The sequence below is a fragment of the Coregonus clupeaformis genome, chromosome 26 (assembly GCF_020615455.1).
Source record: "Coregonus clupeaformis isolate EN_2021a chromosome 26, ASM2061545v1, whole genome shotgun sequence".
Taxonomy (NCBI): Eukaryota; Metazoa; Chordata; class Actinopteri; order Salmoniformes; family Salmonidae; genus Coregonus; species Coregonus clupeaformis.
This window is the reverse complement of record NC_059217.1, coordinates 49,795,919-49,816,442: the sequence shown is the minus strand read 5'-3', so window position 1 is coordinate 49,816,442 and position 20,524 is coordinate 49,795,919. Positions and strand designations below refer to the sequence as shown.

Here is a 20,524-nt window from a genome sequence, read left to right as displayed (position 1 = left end):
ATAGAGAGAGATAGAGAGAGGGTGAAATTGTGGGGAGAGAGCTAGAGCGAGAGAGGGGGGAGAGAGAGAGGTGAGAGAGGGTGGGAGACAGGGGGAGAGAGAGGGTGGGAGACGGGGGAGAGAGAGGGTGGGAGAGGGAGAGAGAGAAAGAGCGCTATGAGGACTGTCAGTGTTAGTTAAGGAGCTACATAGCAGATCTGGGATCAAACAGTATTTGAAATCTATCGAATACTTGTAGCGGTTTCTTTAGCCGGTCTGGAGTACCAGATAGGCAGGGTTTGCAGTGTTGGGACTATTCTATTGGTTCCACTGCGCTAGGCAAGCTCAATCAAGCCCAGCTGGAGTATTTTAAATGCTTTTGAATGTATTTGACCCAGGTCTGGAAGGAGCTCCGTAGAGCAGCTGGGAAAAGCTCAGGTGGCTCTGTGACTCTGAACTCGTATGACTGAAGCTGCTGCTGAGAGAGAGAGAGAGAGAGAGAGAGAGAGAGAGAGAGAGAGAGAGAGAGAGAGATGATAAGAGACAGGACACCTTTCCTTTTCCCAGAAGCACCTCCAGTGTGTGTGTGTGTGTGTGTGTGTGTGTGTGTGCGCGCTAGTGAGTGTGTGCGTGCAGGTGGGTAGGTCTATGCAGGTGGGTAGGTCTATGCAGGTGTCTGCTTCCTTGGCAGTCCTTTCACAGTCTCACACCTCTAGCCTCAGACATAGTGAGTCCTCTCCTCCTCCTATCAGAGAGAGAGAGATATAGACTGCGTCTCAAGTGGTACCCCATTCCCTTTATAGTGCACTACATCTGACCAGAGGTCCTGTAAAGTAGTGCACTATAAAGGGAATAGGGTACACTATAAAGGGAATAGGGTGCACTATAAAGGGAATAGGGTACACTATACAGGGAATAGGGTACACTATAAAGGGAATAGGGTACACTATAAAGGAAATAGGGTACACTATAAAGGGAATAGGGTACACTATAAAGGGAATAGGGTACACTATAAAGGAAATAGGGTACACTATAAAGGGAATAGGGTGCACTATAAAGGGAATAGGGTACACTATAATTGGAATAGGGTACACTATAATTGGAATAGGGTACACTATAAAGGGAATAGGGTACACTATAAATTGAATAGGGTACACTATAAAGGGAATAGGGTGCCATTTGGAACAAAGCCCTGGCCAGTCCAGTCCAGATGTTGCTGTATTAGTCACCAACGTAGTGGAACAGACAGTCATCAACTAGCTTTACTTTTACCGGTAACGAGTCTGGGTGGGAGTGAGGGTGTGTGGTGGGATTGATGGCGAGGGCCAGAGTTAAACACACGTGTCTTCAGCTGCCTGTCCTCCCTTCGTCTCTTCATCTGACCAGCTCCTCTCTTTCAGAACATCCATTCATCTCCTCCTGCACTATTCTTACCAGTCATTAACAGCCCACAAACCATTCATTATAGCCCAGCATTCCGTTCCTTTTGGAAAAGAGGTCATTTAAAATCAGCTCACTCTGTCAGGATATCATGTTCCCAGTTACAGTGTGAAAGGCTCAGTGATGAATGGAGAAGAGAGAGGTGGGGCTTGTTATTTCGAAGCTTGGCAGTAAGAAAGGTTTATTTTACAGGATAGTGTCGAGCGGTTCATTTGAAGGAAGGTGTGAAAGCTTTGACTGAATTCCATAACAGAGGAAGGATGAGGATTACAGGTAGAATCCAATAAGGATTCAGCAGACTGGGCGCTTTTAAACACACCATAACATCTATTACTGCAGACCTCTATTAAACACACCATAACATCTATTACTGCAGACCTCTATTAAACACACCATAACATCTATTACTGCAGACCTCTATTAAACACACCATAACATCTATTACTGCAGACCTCTATTAAACACACCATAACATCTATTACTGCAGACCTCTATTAAACACACCATACCATCTATTACTGCAGACCTCTATTAAACACACCATACCATCTATTACTGCAGACCTCTATTAAACACACCATAACATCTATTACTGCAGACCTCTATTAAACACACCATAACATCTATTACTACAGACCTCTATTAAACACACCATAACATCTATTACTGCAGACCTCTATTAAACACACCATAACATCTATTACCGCAGACCTCTATTAAACACACCATAACATCTATTACTGCAGACCTCTATTAAACACACCATAACATCTATTACCGCAGACCTCTCTCTTTGGCTGGTCTTCCCCTGTCTAGCTTAATCCCTGGTACGTAATCTAACCCAGGAAATAACAGAAGAGGACTGGCCACCCCTCAGAGCCTGGTTCCTCTGGTCTACCCAGTACAGCCAGAAGAGGACTGGCCACCCCTCAGAGCCTGGTTCCTCTGGTCTACCCAGTACAGCCAGAAGAGGACTGGCCACCCCTCAGAGCCTGGTTCCTCTCTACCCAGTACAGCCAGAAGAGGACTGGCCACCCCTCAGAGCCTGGTTCCTCTCTACCCAGTACAGCCAGAAGAGGACTGGCCACCCCTCAGAGCCTGGTTCCAGCCAGAAGAGGACTGGCCACCCCTCAGAGCCTGGTTCCTTCTCTAGGTTTCTTCCAAGGTTTCTGCCTTCTAGGGAGTTGTTCCTAGCCGCTGTGCTTCTGCCTCTGCATTGCTTGCTGTTTGGGGTTTCAGGCTGGGTATCTGTAAAGCACTCTGTGACATCTGCTGTTCTAAAGAACACACCATGGTGATAATGTCTGTGTGTGTATATGAGATAATGTGTGTGTGTGTGACTGTTCTAAAGAACACCATGGATGACGTTATCCTCCCCTACTGGTCATGTTCCAGGAAAAACGGTTCCAATCCGTCCCCAAGGACCATGAAAAGGACTGGCACCTCTTTGGGAAGGCCTTGGTGTTGTTTCAGGTTTCTGAAGAGAATTATCCTGAGAGTTGACAGAGTATTCTTGTCAATAGAGTCCGAAGAATAGAGTCCCTCAAGACACACAGGCTTTTCATCCCTGTGAGGAAACTGACAATGAACAGAGAGCTAAAGCAAATGTCACATTCTCTCCAATTCAGTTAAAATTGGGTCACATAAAATCAAGATCTAGCCTACCCGTTTAAAGGTCATTCAATTTTACCCCCCAAAGGGCAAAAGCTACATGTGTTCCCCTACTGGAAAAATCTCCAGTATTCTCATTTGGCCTTAGTAAATGAGGAACACGAAATGATTGGCATTAAACATGAAGGCTTTGTCCCAAATGACACCCTATTCCCTACAAAGAGCACACATTTTGACCAGAGCTCTATTTGCCCTGGTTAACAGTAGTGCGAATGGGCTGCCATTTGGGACGCAGCTCAGCTGTTTACCAGGGACTCCCAGGACAAACCTTCCCGTCTGCTCCAGTGTGGTGAGCAACAGATTCAGCATCGTTCTGTTGACATCAGATTCTACCTGTAATCCATCAGATTCAGCATCGTTCTGTTGACATCAGATTCTACCTGTAATCTATCAGATTCAGCATTGTTCTGTTGACATCAGATTCTACCTGTAATCCAGCAGATTCAGCATTGTTCTGTTGACATCAGATTCTACCTGTAATCCATCAGATTCAGCATTGTTCTGTTGACATCAGATTCTACCTGTAATCCAGCAGATTCAGCATTGTTCTGTTGACATCAGATTCTACCTGTAATCCAGCAGATTCAGCATTGTTCTGTTGACATCAGATTCTACCTGTAATCCAGCAGATTCAGCATTGTTCTGTTGACATCAGATTCTACCCGTAATCCATAACAATTCAAGCGATTATCTGTTATACACCAAAAAGAACAGTAGAGCATGAGACTGGTGTGTTTTGGTACGCCCAAACAGGGCCAACCATGCTGACCCCATATGAGAAGAAGGACACACATTACCTCACAGTTCCTCTCTAGCACATTACTCATCCACTGGCTTCACAGACTACTTATTCTGTTAGCAGGGTTGGACAATAGTGTCCATCGTATCAGGTGCAGCTAATCTAACTGTCTTCACTGACCATTTATCACGTTTGCGTAGTGGTCATCTAGCAGCTTCTACAAAGTAACAGACTGGTTTTACTCAACGCTGCCGAAGCCGCTGTCCCTCTGGAAATTAGGACAGACAGACGGCAGACATACGTGTGTTCTCTTAGCCAGGCCAGGAGGAAGGAAAGCAAGGGAGAGCTGTTCAATGTGGCTGGCAGCAGGCCGGATGGATGGACGGACGCACATCTCATTAGCCGTCGCCATCACAAAGCCCCGGCCGCCTGGTCGTAGTATCCACAGAGTCTACAGACAGACGCCGGACATGAAAGACTAGTGAGCTCTCTGCTCAGCCCTGCGCTGGCCCCGTGGGTGATGTGTGTACAAACACACACACACACACACACACACACACACACACACGACCAAGGCTGCTTCTGAAATGGCATCCTATTCCCTATATAGAGCCCTGTCCAAAAGTAGTGCACTATATATGGAATAGGGTGCCAGTTGGGACCCAACCCAAATGTCCACTAACTGACACACTGCTGTAGTGGACAGACGGAGGGGAAGTGGACCATATTTATATGTAAAACTGGCTTTTAAAAAGGAGCCTTTGAGGACACTTGAATAATTTGTTAATGTGATGTTAATAACGCTGTGGAAATTGTTTGGTTTCCTGCTCATTGTGAAGGCTGTTCCTTTTCTTTTGTGGAGGGAGCACTTTTCGGACATCACTCCTCCGTCAACAAACCTTTCAGCGTTCTGGTCAGAGCTTTTAGCTAGGTACAGAAAAGGTGTTTTTACACACCGTTATGACAGAAATAAATATGTTTTTAGAAGCAAAGGTTCGTTGACCACAGACCAGCCATTTGAAAAAAAGCCTCTCTCCAGCTTTAGAATCAAAGAGCTGGTCTAAGACTGGGGCATGGAGGCTTCCTATTGGCTACTGCCTTCCTTCTGAGACTGGGGCATGGAGGCTTCCCATTGGCTACTGCCATCCTTCTGAGACTGGGGCATGGAGGCTTCCCATTGGCTAATGCCTTCCTTCTGAGACTGGGGCATGGAGGCTTCCCATTGGCTACTGCCTTCCTTCTGAGACTGGGGCATGGAGGCTTCCCATTGGCTACTGCCTTCCTTCTGAGACTGGGGCATGGAGGCTTCCCATTGGCTACTGCCTTCCTTCTGAGACTGGGGCATGGAGGCTTCCCATTGGCTACTGCCTTCCTTCTGAGACTGGGGCATGGAGGCTTCCCATTGGCTACTGCCTTCCTTCTGAGACTGGGGCATGGAGGCTTCCCATTGGCTACTGCCTTCCTTCTGAGACTGGGGCATGGAGGCTTCCCATTGGCTACTGCCTTCCTTCTGAGACTGGGGCATGGAGGCTTCCCATTGGCTACTGCCTTCCTTCTGAGACTGGGGCATGGAGGCTTCCCATTGGCTACTGCCTTCGTTCTGAGACTGGGGCATGGAGGCTTCCCATTGGCTACTGCCTTCCTTCTGAGACTGGGGCATGGAGGCTTCCCATTGGCTACTGCCTTCCTTCTGAGACTGGGGCATGGAGGCTTCCCATTGGCTACTGCCATCCTTCTGAGACTGGGGCATGGAGGCTTCCCATTGGCTACTGCCTTCCTTCTGAGACTGGGGCATGGAGGCTTCCCATTGGCTACTGCCTTCCTTCTGAGACTGGGGCATGGAGGCTTCCCATTGGCTACTGCCTTCCTTCTGAGACTGGGGCATGGAGGCTTCCCATTGGCTACTGCCATCCTTTCACCTCAAAGCCAGGTCACCTTGTATTCTGACTCAAGAGAGAGGCTGGGTGTGAACTCAATCACTCCTTCAGTGCTCTCACACAGCCCTGATCAAAGACTGCATGCCACCGCAACACTGGGCTGGCAGAGCAGAGCATCACATGTGCTCCCCACAGCATGCTATGCTTTTAGGAGCATCTAAAATGTATATTCCCTACATAGTGCACTACTTTTGACCAGAGCCAATAGGGCAGCCTCATAGTATCTTTTGCTTTGAAACTGCATTCATATGGTCCCTGGGTGCTATTTCAAATAAAGCATACTGTTATTAAGGGACGGTACATCCAAACAGAACTGTCTGGACAAAGCAAAGCAGTGCCTCTCTCTGTCTCGTAACGACAGAGTATGAATGGTTGGTGGCACCTTGGATACAGAAGGAGAGGAGGGGACTCAACCTAACAGACACACTGTGGTGGGACGACACGCACACACGCACACACACACACACACACACACACACACACACACATTTTACATTTTAGTCATTTAGCAGACACTCTTATCCAGAGCGACTTACAGGAGCAATTAGGGTTAAGTGCCTTGCTCAAGGGCACATCGACAGATGTTTCACCTAGTCGGCTCGGGGATTAGAACCAGCGACCTTTCGGTTACTGGCACAACGCTCTTAACCACTAAGCTACCTGCCACCCCTAAGCTACCACACACACACACACACACACACAATCAAAGAAAACCCATTGGGATGACTGCAAAAACACCCACACACACACGACAGACAGCAACAGAAACAAATGGGAAAATGGTTTCTTAATCTGTCAGCCAACCCGAACAGGTGCCTTATTCAGAATCAGCTGAAGTGTAAACGCAATGAGACGGCAAAAGTTTAAACAGATTTGAAACAACAATTGAACGACCTGAAAACAGCTGACCACCTGCCTACAGAATAAATAAATATGTCTCTGTCACAGGAAAGGATAGAAACAGGGGTCGACCAGAGAGAAACGGTGTTGTGTAGGACTGTTGCTACTGCACTGACAGGGCAGCTACACCGTGGTTGATTGTAACGATACTGGCCTTGAGGATCTTTTTACAATGTGTATACTAACCCAAACTCAACCACATCTTACACTTCACGACGAGCTGACGTCAGTCTGACACATTAGGTACTCAAGAGTCAGATTGAAATGTTCCTATCCGGCTCCAAGGACCACATATTCAGGCTTGCATGGGGGCCTGTGTTGCAGGCTCATAAGGTTAAATTCATTATGAGATACAATCTGATAGTGTTTGTAACATAAGGCCAGACAGACTGTCAGGCTTCATAATAATATAATATAATAAGCCATTTAGCAGACGCTTTTATCCAAAGCGACTTACAGTCATGTGCGCATACATTTTTTACGTATGGGTGGTCCCGGGGATCGAACCCACTACCCTGGCGTTACAAGCGCCGTGCTCTACCAGCTGAGCTACAGAGGACCACATGATGTTGAACCCAGACTGACAGGCTTCATGATGTTAACCCCAGACTGACAGGCTTCATGATGTTAACCCCAGACTGACAGGCTTCATGATGTTAACCCCAGACTGACAGGCTTCATGATGTTAACCCCCTATAGTCGATGTCTGTGCCCCTGTGGAAATCTAATTAGCAAATAAAATAATCCCCATAAAAATCTATCAGTTTAAGCTAGAGACATGTTTTTTGGTTATTTTTTTGCATTGGATGCATCTCAATCCTCCACATCTGCTGATATCGCACTTCCACATCTGAGGTGAAATCTGACAGCGCTAGAGCGGTGTTTGTCAGACCATGAGACATCCCGTAAATCGGTCTTCTCACTAAATCGTCTGTAGCGTCCGAACGCTCTGGCCTACAAACCATATCGCTCGACGACCCCCACAAGCGTCACGGGACTCGTCTGAAGTCGGTACAGCCAAACCATATCGCTCTACGACCCCCACGGGACTCGTCTGAAGTTGGTACAGCCAAACCATATCGCTCTACGACCCCCACAAACGTCACGGGACTCGACTGAAGTCGGTACAGCCAAACTATATCGCTATATATATATATTTTACATATATTTAACCCCATTATTTTTGGGACTAAACAGTCTCCATATATACTTACATTTACATTTACATCATTTAGCAGATATATATATATATATATATATATATATATATATATATATATAAATATATATATATATATAATGTTTCCTGATCTTTCTTATATCTCTCAGATATAGGACAGACACTTCAGGACAAACTTACTTTAGATTTTTTGGGGGGGACTATCTGTTGTTCCATGTAGTGAATCTGTTATTCAATGCGTTTGTATGAACTAATAGCATATCCCCCCACTGTAACCTAGTGGTATGTTATGGATCTATAGACAGACACTGTAACCTAGTGGTATGTTACGGATCTATAGACAGACACTGTAACCTAGTGGTATGTTACGGATCTATAGACAGACACTGTAACCTAGTGGTATGTTATGGATCTATAGACAGACACTGTAACCTAGTGGTATGTTATGGATCTATAGACAGACACTGTAACCTAGTGGTATGTTATGGATCTATAGACAGACACAGTAACCTAGTGGTATGTTACGGATCTATAGACAGACACTGTAACCTAGTGGTATGTTACGGATCTATAGACAGACACTGTAACCTAGTGGTATGTTACGGATCTATAGACAGACACTGTAACCTAGTGGTATGTTATGGATCTATAGACAGACACTGTAACCTAGTGGTATGTTACGGATCTATAGACAGACACTGTAACCTAGTGGTATGTTATGGATCTATAGACAGACACTGTAACCTAGTGGTATGTTACGGATCTATAGACAGACACTGTAACCTAGTGGTATGTTATGGATCTATAGACAGACACAGAAAGGTGTTCTGAGTGAAAATACTGTACATACTGGCTCATACGCAAAGTGTGAGTGCACATGCCATGTTCATCGTGAGCGTTTTAAAATTGGATATTCATGAGCATTTTTTTTTTTTTAAGTCCTAAAACTGTTTCTTAGTTCTTTCTCTTTGGTCTGACAACTACATCAAAACAAACAACACCTTTACAGTGACTTAGAACTTCACTTCAAAACCACACTTAATTCCGTTATTTTTTTTCTTTACCAGACAAACGTGGGTGAGAGTTGGTGAAGAGGAGTGAATAAAAAAAAAAAACGTTCCAACCAGCTACAACGTAAAGAGATGAGGGCGATCAGAGGAGGAGAGGAACTATGGGGATTAGCCAACTGTTAAAACTGCCCAAACAAACCCAGATATCAATCATTCATGCTATTGTTTGCCTCATCCCTCACACCTCATCTGTTTGCAGTGCAACTCTGAGGCCGTGTGGAGTCTGAGGCCGTGTGGAGTCTGAGGCCGTGTGGAGTCTGAGGCCGTGTGGAGTCTGAGGCCGTGTGGAGTCTGAGGCCGTGTGGAGTCTGAGGCCGTGTGGAGTCTGAGGCCGTGTGGAGTCTGAGGCCGTGTGGAGTCTGAGGCCGTGTGGAGTCTGAGGCAGTTTGGAGATATTTGCAAGGGAGAGAAAAAAATCCTTCCCTTCCTCACTCCTGATTCAGACTGCCGTTCCTAGGCAACAACGGCAAAGGGAGGAGATCAAAGCATCCCTATGGTGAGATGTGTGTGTATGTGTGTGTGTGTGTGTGTGTGTGTGCACGCTCTGTGTGTGTGTGTGTGCACGCTCTGTGTGTGTGTGTGTGCATGCTCTGTGTGTGTGTACAGCCATGCTGTCCCTGTACAGTACTCACTTATTCTGCATCATGTTCATGATGACCCAGTCGCCAGGGTAGACATTCTTCCCAATGAGGTCCTTGAACATGATAAATGTTTCCATCAGGAAATCCTATGAGAGAGACAGAGAGAGAGAGAGCGAGAGAGAGAGAGAGAGTGAGAGAGAGCGTGAGAGAGAGCGAGAGAGACAGAGAGAGACAGAGAGAGAGAGAGACAGAGAGAGAGAGAGAGAGAGAGACAGAGAGAGAGAGAGAGAGAGAGACAGAGAGAGACAGCATTAGCGATGAAGCCTGCTATTCTCAGGCCGGGAAAAGATCAGAGGAACAATCTGGAATGAACCGTTAAGATGGTTAAGGTTATAGACCCAGAGGAAAGGAGAAACATGGCTTCAAATTGGTTCTGTCGGGTTAGGGTGCTTATAGACCCAGTGGTCTGAGTGAGTTGGTTCTGTCAGGTTAGGGTGCTTATAGACCCAGTGGTCTGAGCGAGTTGGTTCTGTCAGGTTAGGGTGCTTATAGACCCAGTGGTCTGAGTGAGTTGGTTCTGTCGGGTTAGGGTGCTTATAGACCCAGTGGTCTGAGTGAGTTGGTTCTGTCAGGTTAGGGTGCTTATAGACCCAGTGGTCTGAGTGAGTTGGTTCTGTCAGGTTAGGGTGCTTATAGACCCAGTGGTCTGAGTGAGTTGGTTCTGTCAGGTTAGGGTGCTTATAGACCCAGTGGTCTGAGTGAGTTGGTTCTGTCAGGTTAGGGTGCTTATAGACCCAGTGGTCTGAGCGAGTTGGTTCTGTCAGGTTAGGGGTGCTTATAGACCCAGTGGTCTGAGTGAGTTGGTTCTGTCAGGTTAGGGTGCTTATAGACCCAGTGGTCTGAGTGAGTTGGTTCTGTCAGGTTAGGGTGCTTATAGACCCAGAGGTTTGGAACATTTTATTTTTGGTCTATTAACTATGGTGATGTCACCAGACAGGCCAAAGCTCCATCCCACCAAAAACAGGCTGAGATTTCAGGTGGTCTTTTCAAACAGCTCTTACACTAAAAGGGCATTATCATCAATTTCACAGTATCATTCCAAAACACAGGAAAATCACTTTTTTTTTTTACTTCACTGGGCCTTTAAACACTCATACATTTCCTCCTTTGTAGAGGAACAATGTTAGCCTGGTTATACAATGGTGAGTGCAACGTTCAGAATCTGGTTTAACCAGGCTAACACAATGGACTGATACGTACAAGATGTAGAAGATACTTATAAGATACGATCATTTAAGAGTATTATTAATAATTCATACATAATTCAGAATTACTTAATTCATACTAATGTATTAATGAACGTAAGATAATAACATCAACTAATAAGATACTATAACTTCTAAGATAATAGGCTATGCTAACAACCAGGAAGTGTGGTAGATTTACAATGTGATCACAATGTGATTATAACCAGACTATTGTTATGTAAGGGAATGTACGCATTAAATACATAAATGCCTCGTTATATCAGCCATTACATAATCACCTCATTATGACAACAGTAGGTTCAATCTATATATTTCTCCACTATACATCAATCTCTCACTATCCATGAAGGACTACATATAACCACACATATTGTGGTACAGCATATCAATTTCTCACTGTATAATATTGATGGTCTATCCATGTCCTCCCTATAGATGGTCTATACATGTCCTCCCTATAGATGGTCTATACATGTCCTCCCTATAGATGGTCTATACATGTCCTCCCTATAGATGGTCTATACATGTCCTCCCTATAGATGGTCTATCCATGTCCTCCCTATAGATGGTCTATACATGTCCTCCCTATAGATGGTCTATACATGTCCTCCCTATAGATGGTCTATACATGTCCTCCCTATAGATGGTCTATACATGTCCTCCCTATAGATGGTCTATACATGTCCTCCCTATAGATGGTCTATACATGTCCTCCCTATAGATGGTCTATACATGTCCTCCCTATAGATGGTCTATACAGTGAGGGAAAAAAAGTATTTGATCCCCTGCTGATTTTGTACGTTTGCCCACTGACAAAGAAATGATCAGTCTATAATTTTAATGGTAGGTTTATTTGAACAGTGAGAGACAGAATAACAACAAAAAAATCCAGAAAATCGCATGTCAAAAATGTTATAAATTGATTTGCATTTTAATGAGTGAAATAAGTATTTGACCCCCTCTCAATCAGAAAGATTTCTGGCTCTCAGGTGTCTTTTATACAGGTAACGAGCTGAGATTCGGAGCACACTCTTAAAGGGAGTGCTCCTAATCTCAGCTTGTTACCTGTATAAAAGACACCTGTCCACAGAAGCAATCAATCAATCAGATTCCAAACTCTCCATCATGGCCAAGACCAAATAACTCTCCAAGGATGTCAGGGACAAGATTGTAGACCTACACAAGGCTGGAATGGGCTACAAGACCATCGCCAAGCAGCTTGGTGAGAAGGTGACAACAGTTGGTGCGATTATTCGCAAATGGAAGAAACACAAAATAACTGTCAATCTCCCTTGGCCTGGTGCTCCATGCAAGATCCCACCTCGTGGAGTTGCAATGATCATGAGAACGGTGAGGAATCAGCCCAGAACTACACGGGAGGATCTTGTCAATGATCTCAATGCAGCGGGGACCATAGTCACCAAGAAAACAATTGGTAACACACTACGCCGTGAAGGACTGAAATCCTGCAGCGCCCGCAAGGTCCCCCTGCTCAAGAAAGCACATATACAGGCCCGTCTGAAGTTTGCCAATGAACATCTGAATGATTCAGAGGAGAACTGGGTGAAAGTGTTGTGGTCAGATGAGACCAAAATCGAGCTCTTTGCCATCAACTCAACTCGCCGTGTTTGGAGGAGGAGGAATGCTGCCTATGACCCCAAGAACACCATCCCCACATTCAAACATGGAGGTGGAAACATTATGCTTTGGGGGTGTTTTTCTACTAAGGGGACAGGACAACATCACTGCATCAAAGGGATGATGGACGGGGCCATGTACCGTCAAATCTTGGGTCATGGATGGGTATTCCAGCATGACAATGACCCAAAACACACGGCCAAGGCAACAAAGGAGTGGCTCAAGAAGAAGCACATTAAGGTCCTGGAGTGGCCTAGCCAGTCTCCAGACCTTAATCCCATAGAAAATCTGTGGAGGGAGCTGAAGGTTCAAGTTGCCAAACGTCAGCCTTGAAACTTTAATGACTTGGAGAAGATCTGCAAAGAGGAGTGCAAACCTGGTGGCCAACTACAAGAAACATCTGACCTCTGTGATTGCCAACAAGGGTTTTGCCACCAAGTACTAAGTCATGTTTTGCAGAGGGGTCAAATACTTATTTCCCTCATTAAAATGCAAATCAATTTATAATATTTTTGACATGCATTTTTCTGGATTTTTTTGTTGTTATTCTGTCTCTCACTGTTCAAATAAACCTACCATTAAAATTATAGACAGATCATGTCTTTGTCAGTGGGCAAACGTACAAAATCAGCAGGGGATCAAAAACTTTTTTCCCTCACATGTCCTCCATATAGATGGTCTATACATGTCCTCCCTATAGATGGTCTATACATGTCTGTGACCCAGTCAACCCAGCAGTGTTGTGAGATGTGGCTGGTTCTCTATCAGTGATTGCTTGCCATACCAGGGCTTGAAGCAGATTCTCAGAGACAGGCAGTGTATATTTACTGATCAACAAGATGGCAGGAAAGGGATTGTTTCAAAAAAATTATTCAGAGGGGAAGGAAATCAGGATGACTTCAATCATATGACCTGTCCCATACAGAAATTACATGGATGAACACTGCAGAGTAGACTGAACTAGATATCACGGTAAATTACATGGTTGAACACTGCAGAGTAGACTGAACTAGATATCATGTAGACTGAACTAGATATCATGGTAAATTACATGGATGAACACTGCAGAGTAGACTGAACTAGCTATCACGGTATACTTTAATTTATGTAGCTATCAATTTTGATCTGTAATTTTAAGAATTATGAATGTTGGGATGACTCCAAAATGGTAGGTATAGCTAATGTACATTAGTTACATAAACAGAAGTATAGGTATGTCATTTCTACATGTTACCCCATGAGTGTGCAGTTTGTATCAGGAATTCCTTCATATATCTAAAAGGCCTACCTGCACATTTGACAGAGCTCTACTGATCAGAGCCATACAGCATCTATCATCATGATGAAGTGTAAATATGTGTTTATAATCCAGGGGCTAATTTAACCTTCATCTGCTACATCAAGCGAAAGCAAACTGATGGATTTGGCTTTTTCTGTCTCTGAGGAGAAAACATCAATATACTGCATTAAAGTAATCCAGCTGGTTACTTCTCTCTCTGAGCAGAACAGTCCAATATACTGCATCAAAGGTAATCCAGCCGTGGAAACTAGAGAAATATGGCTCCCGGGACCAGTATCATTCGGAAGGGAAAATCTATAACAATGAGATGCATCCCTCTCTCCAGTTGTTGGCCTCAGGGAAATAGTTTGTTCCTGATGAAGACCTAGGATGTGTCCATAATGGCACCCTACTCTATTATCTACATAGTGATATAAAACTCCACTACCATATCATCCAGGGTACCATGTACAGTGGGGAGAACAAGGAAGTGTTCCACGCTGAATCTAATCGAGATCCAATATCAAGCTACGTCAGGAAATGGGGGAATTCCAATACATGAAAACTGCATCAGTATCTGCATAACGATGACGGATCCATCAAATTAAGTTTGATACTCTGGTATTCCCACTACAATAATGGAGACTCCACAGGTTGACATTGATTGTGACACACGTCATAACATCATTAAGATACAGTAGAACTGCGATAGAACAGTGATAACATGAGATCTTGACAGATAGTGCAGGCTGAACGGAATCCTTGAATTGGCATGGGTAGACAGAGAGGCCATAGAAATAGCCTAGATTGACATGGACTTGAAAGGGGAAGGTCGTTCTATAGATTATATTTCTATGAGTGAGGGTGGATTCACTACAAAAGACAACCATACTCGTTCCAACTCACCACAACGTCTGTCCTCATCTTGCCGAAGGTGTTGATCAGGTGAGTGTAGTGGTAGTCGTCCATCTGTCTCAGTGTAGCTGTCATGCTGGCCACGAAGCTGCCCTGTACACACACAGAGAGAGAGAGAGAGAGAGAGAGAGAGAGAGAGAGAGAGAGAGAGAGAGAGAGAGAGAGAGAGAGAGAGAGAGAGAGAGAGAGAGAGAGAGACAGAGAGAGAGAGAGAGAGAGAGAGACAGAGAGAGAGAGAGAGAGAGAGAGAGAGAGAGAGAGAGAGAGAGAGAGAGAGAGAGAGAGAGAGAGAGAGAGAGAGAGAGAGAGAGAGAGAGAGAGAGAGAGAGAGAGAGAGAGAGAGAGAGAGAGAGAGAGAGAGAGAAGGACACATTCAATGCACAATACAAAACACATAGTTCATACTGTAATTAGTGTCCAGTAAAAGTAATGGCTCAATTATTGTTGTTGTCTTGAGAAGCAGCAGGAGCAGATGAGAGGAGGAACATGATATATATTATCAAGTCAGAGCTGGGCTAGCTAATAACCCTGTTGAGCTGAGACTGGGAGGCTGGGCTAGCTAATAACCCTGTTGAGCTGAGACTGGGAGGTTGGGCTAGCTAATAACCCTGTTGAGCTGAGACTGGGAGGCTGGGCTAGCTAATAACCCTGTTGAGCTGAGACTGGGAGGCTGGGCTAGCTAATAACCCTGTTGAGCTGAGACTGGGAGGTTGGGCTAGCTAATAACCCTGTTGAGCTGAGACTGGGAGGCTGGGCTAGCTAATAACCCTGTTGAGCTGAGACTGGGAGGCTGGGCTAGCTAACAACCCTGTTGAGCTGAGACTGGGAGGCTGGGCTAGCTAATAACCCTGTTGAGCTGAGACTGGGAGGCTGGGCTAGCTAATAACCCTGTTGAGCTGAGACTGGGAGGCTGGGCTAGCTAATAACCCTGTTGAGCTGAGACTGGGAGGCTGGGCTAGCTAATAACCCTGTTGAGCTGAGACTGGGAGGCTGGGCTAGCTAATAACCCTGTTGAGCTGAGACTGGGAGGCTGGGCTAGCTAATAACCCTGTTGAGCTGAGACTGGGAGGCTGGGCTAGCTAATAACCCTGTTGAGCTGAGACTGGGAGGCTGGGCTAGCTAATAACCCTGTTGAGCTGAGACTGGGAGGCTGGGCTAGCTAATAACCCTGTTGAGCTGAGACTGGGAGGCTGGGCTAGCTAATAACCCTGTTGAGCTGAGACTGGGAGGCTGGGCTAGCTAATAACCCTGTTGAACTGAGACTGGGAGGCTGGGCTAGCTAATAACCCTGTTGAACTGAGACTGGGAGGCTGGGCTAGCTAATAACCCTGTTGAACTGAGACTGGGAGGCTGGGCTAGCTAATAACCCTGTTGAGCTGAGACTGGGAGGCTGGGCTAGCTAATAACCCTGTTGAGCTGAGACTGGGAGGCTGGGCTAGCTAATAACCCTGTTGGGCTGAGACTGGGAGGCTGGGCTAGCTAATAACCCTGTTGAGCTGAGACTGGGAGGCTGGGCTAGCTAATAACCCTGTTGAGCTGAGACTGGGAGGCTGGGCTAGCTAATAACCCTGTTGAGCTGAGACTGGGAGGCTGGGCTAGCTAATAACCCTGTTGAGCTGAGACTGGGAGGCTGGGCTAGCTAATAACCCTGTTGAGCTGAGACTGGGAGGCTGGGCTAGCTAATAACCCTGTTGGGCTGAGACTGGGAGGCTGGGCTAGCTAATAACCCTGTTGGGCTGAGACTGGGAGGCTGGGCTAGCTAATAACCCTGTTGAGCTGAGACTGGGGGGCAGGCCTGGAATGGGTCCTATAGCCAGGCTGGGCTGAGACTGGGAGGCAGGGAGAAAGGCCCAGCCAGTGTCTGAGACATTGATGGATAACTGGGCTGAGAGAGGAGTTCGAGGAGAGTGTTTGAGACATTGGCACGGTGTGATATAACTGATTGGTGTTGAAGTGTCTGGGGGTCAAGAGAGACGGATTGGAGAAAGGAAAAAGTGGAGTGAAAAATGAACATCTCTCTCTGTCGGTCGACACTGGGAGAGGTGTGTTTCTACAGAAACCATTAAGGATTCAAAGTAACGGAGGAGGAGTTGTCTTACAAGAGGGAAGGGCTATAGAGACTACCTGGCTGACTGAAGTTGTACTGTCTTACAAGAGGGAAGGGCTATAGAGACTACCTGGCTGACTGAAGTTGTACTGTCTTACAAGAGGGAAGGGCTATAGAGACTACCTGGCTGACTGAAGCTGCTCTGTCTTACAAGAGGGAAGGGCTATAGAGACTACCTGGCTGACTGAAGCTGCTCTGTCTTACAAGAGGGAAGGGCTATAGAGACTACCTGGCTGACTGAAGTTGTACTGTCTTACAAGAGGGAAGGGCTATAGAGACTACCTGGCTGACTGAAGTTGTACTGTCTTACAAGAGGGAAGGGCTATAGAGACTACCTGGCTGACTGAAGTTGTACTGTCTTACAAGAGGGAAGGGCTATAGAGACTACCTGGCTGACTGAAGTTGTACTGTCTTACAAGAGGGAAGGGCTATAGAGACTACCTGGCTGACTGAAGTTGTACTGTCTTACAAGAGGGAAGGGCTATAGAGACTACCTGGCTGACTGAAGTTGTACTGTCTTACAAGAGGGAAGGGCTATAGAGACTACCTGGCTGACTGAAGTTGTACTGTCTTACAAGAGGGAAGGGCTATAGAGACTACCTGGCTGACTGAAGTTGTACTGTCTTACAAGAGGGAAGGGCTATAGAGACTACCTGGCTGACTGAAGTTGTACTGTCTTACAAGAGGGAAGGGCTATAGAGACTACCTGGCTGACTGAAGTTGTACTGTCTTACAAGAGGGAAGGGCTATAGAGACTACCTGGCTGACTGAAGTTGTACTGTCTTACAAGAGGGAAGGGCTATAGAGACTACCTGGCTGACTGAAGCTGCTCTGTCTTACAAGAGGGAAGGGCTATAGAGACTACCTGGCTGACTGAAGCTGCTCTGTCTCAAGAGGGAAGGGCTATAGAGACTACCTGGCTGACTGAAGTTGTACTGTCTTACAAGAGGGAAGGGCTATAGAGACTACCTGGTTGACTGAAGCTGCTCTGTCTCAAGAGGGAAGGGCTATAGAGACTACCTGGCTGACTGAAGTTGTACTGTCTTACAAGAGGGAAGGGCTATAGAGACTACCTGGCTGACTGAAGTTGTACTGTCTTACAAGAGGGAAGGGCTATAGAGACTACCTGGCTGACTGAAGTTGTACTGTCTTACAAGAGGGAAGGGCTATAGAGACTACCTGGCTGACTGAAGTTGTACTGTCTTACAAGAGGGAAGGGCTATAGAGACTACCTGGCTGACTGAAGTTGTACTGTCTTACAAGAGGGAAGGGCTATAGAGACTACCTGGCTGACTGAAGCTGCTCTGTCTTACAAGAGGGAAGGGCTATAGAGACTACCTGGCTGACTGAAGTTGTACTGTCTTACAAGAGGGAAGGGCTATAGAGACTACCTGGCTGACTGAAGCTGCTCTGTCTTACAAGAGGGAAGGGCTATAGAGACTACCAGGCTGACTGAAGTTGTACTGTCTTACAAGAGGGAAGGGCTATAGAGACTACCTGGCTGACTGAAGCTGCTCTGTCTTACAAGAGGGAAGGGCTATAGAGACTACCTGGCTGACTGAAGTTGTACTGTCTTACAAGAGGGAAGGGCTATAGAGACTACCTGGCTGACTGAAGTTGTACTGTCTTACAAGAGGGAAGGGCTATAGAGACTACCAGGCTGACTGAAGTTGTACTGTCTTACAAGAGGGAAGGGCTATAGAGACTACCTGGCTGACTGAAGCTGCTCTGTCTTACAAGAGGGAAGGGCTATAGAGACTACCTGGCTGACTGAAGTTGTACTGTCTTACAAGAGGGAAGGGCTATAGAGACTACCTGGCTGACTGAAGTTGTACTGTCTTACAAGAGGGAAGGGCTATAGAGACTACCAGGCTGACTGAAGTTGTACTGTCTTACAAGAGGGAAGGGCTATAGAGACTACCAGGCTGACTGAAGTTGTACTGTCTTACAAGAGGGAAGGGCTATAGAGACTACCAGGCTGACTGAAGTTGCTCTGTCTTACAAGAGGGAAGGGCTATAGAGACTACCAGGCTGACTGAAGCTGCTCTGTCTTACAAGAGGGAAGGGCTATAGAGACTACCTGGCTGACTGAAGTTGTACTGTCTCAAGAGGGAAGGGCTATAGAGACTACCTGGCTGACTGAAGTTGTACTGTCTTACAAGAGGGAAGGGCTATAGAGACTACCTGGCTGACTGAAGTTGTACTGTCTTACAAGAGGGAAGGGCTATAGAGACTACCTGGCTGACTGAAGTTGTACTGTCTTACAAGAGGGAAGGGCTATAGAGACTACCTGGCTGACTGAAGTTGTACTGTCTCAAGAGGGAAGGGCTATAGAGACTACCTGGCTGACTGAAGTTGCTCTGTCTTACAAGAGGGAAGGGCTATAGAGACTACCTGGCTGACTGAAGTTGTACTGTCTTACAAGAGGGAAGGGCTATAGAGACTACCTGGCTGACTGAAGTTGTACTGTCTTACAAGAGGGAAGGGCTATAGAGACTACCTGGCTGACTGAAGTTGTACTGTCTTACAAGAGGGAAGGGCTATAGAGACTACCTGGCTGACTGAAGTTGTACTGTCTTACAAGAGGGAAGGGCTATAGAGACTACCTGGCTGACTGAAGTTGTACTGTCTTACAAGAGGGAAGGGCTATAGAGACTACCTGGCTGACTGAAGTTGTACTGTCTTACAAGAGGGAAGGGCTATAGAGACTACCTGGCTGACTGAAGCTGCTCTGTCTTACAAGAGGGAAGGGCTATAGAGACTACCTGGCTGACTGAAGTTGTACTGTCTTACAAGAGGGAAGGGCTATAGAGACTACCTGGCTGACTGAAGTTGTACTGTCTTACAAGAGGGAAGGGCTATAGAGACTACCTGGCTGACTGAAGTTGTACTGTCTCAAGAGGGAAGGGCTATAGAGACTACCTGGCTGACTGAAGTTGCTCTGTCTTACAAGAGGGAAGGGCTATAGAGACTACCTGGCTGACTGAAGTTGTACTGTCTTACAAGAGGGAAGGGCTATAGAGACTACCTGGCTGACTGAAGTTGTACTGTCTTACAAGAGGGAAGGGCTATAGAGACTACCTGGCTGACTGAAGTTGTACTGTCTTACAAGAGGGAAGGGCTATAGAGACTACCTGGCTGACTGAAGTTGTACTGTCTTACAAGAGGGAAGGGCTATAGAGACTACCTGGCTGACTGAAGTTGTACTGTCTTACAAGAGGGAAGGGCTATAGAGACTACCTGGCTGACTGAAGTTGTACTGTCTTACAAGAGGGAAGGGCTATAGAGACTACCTGGCTGACTGAAGCTGCTCTGTCTTACAAGAGGGAAGGGCTATAGAGACTACCTGGCTGACTGAAGTTGTACTGTCTTACAAGAGGGAAGGGCTATAGAGACTACCTGGCTGACTGAAGTTGTACTGTCTTACAAGAGGGAAGGGCTATAGAGACTACCTGGCTGACTGAAGTTGTACTGTCTTACAAGAGGGAAGGGCTATAGAGACTACCTGGCTGACTGAAGTTGTACTGTCTTACAAGAGGGAAGGGCTATAGAGACTACCTGGCTGACTGAAGCTGCTCTGTCTTACAAGAGGGAAGGGCTATAGAGACTACCTGGCTGACTGAAGTTGTACTGTCTTACAAGAGGGAAGGGCTATAGAGACTACCTGGCTGACTGAAGTTGTACTGTCTTACAAGAGGGAAGGGCTATAGAGACTACCAGGCTGACTGAAGTTGTACTGTCTTACAAGAGGGAAGGGCTATAGAGACTACCTGGCTGACTGAAGTTGTACTGTCTTACAAGAGGGAAGGGCTATAGAGAC

At 46.1% G+C, this 20,524-nt stretch overlaps 1 protein-coding gene across 1 annotated transcript in view; it reads right to left on the bottom strand.

Annotated features, from left to right (window-relative positions):
* Positions 1-20,524, bottom strand: part of LOC121578917 (dedicator of cytokinesis protein 1) — a 172,598-nt gene that overhangs the window by 140,430 nt on the left and 11,644 nt on the right. The window contains 2 exon segments of the mRNA XM_045207649.1: positions 9,549-9,643; positions 14,589-14,690. Coding sequence (XP_045063584.1) covers positions 9,549-9,643; positions 14,589-14,690 — 197 coding nt within the window.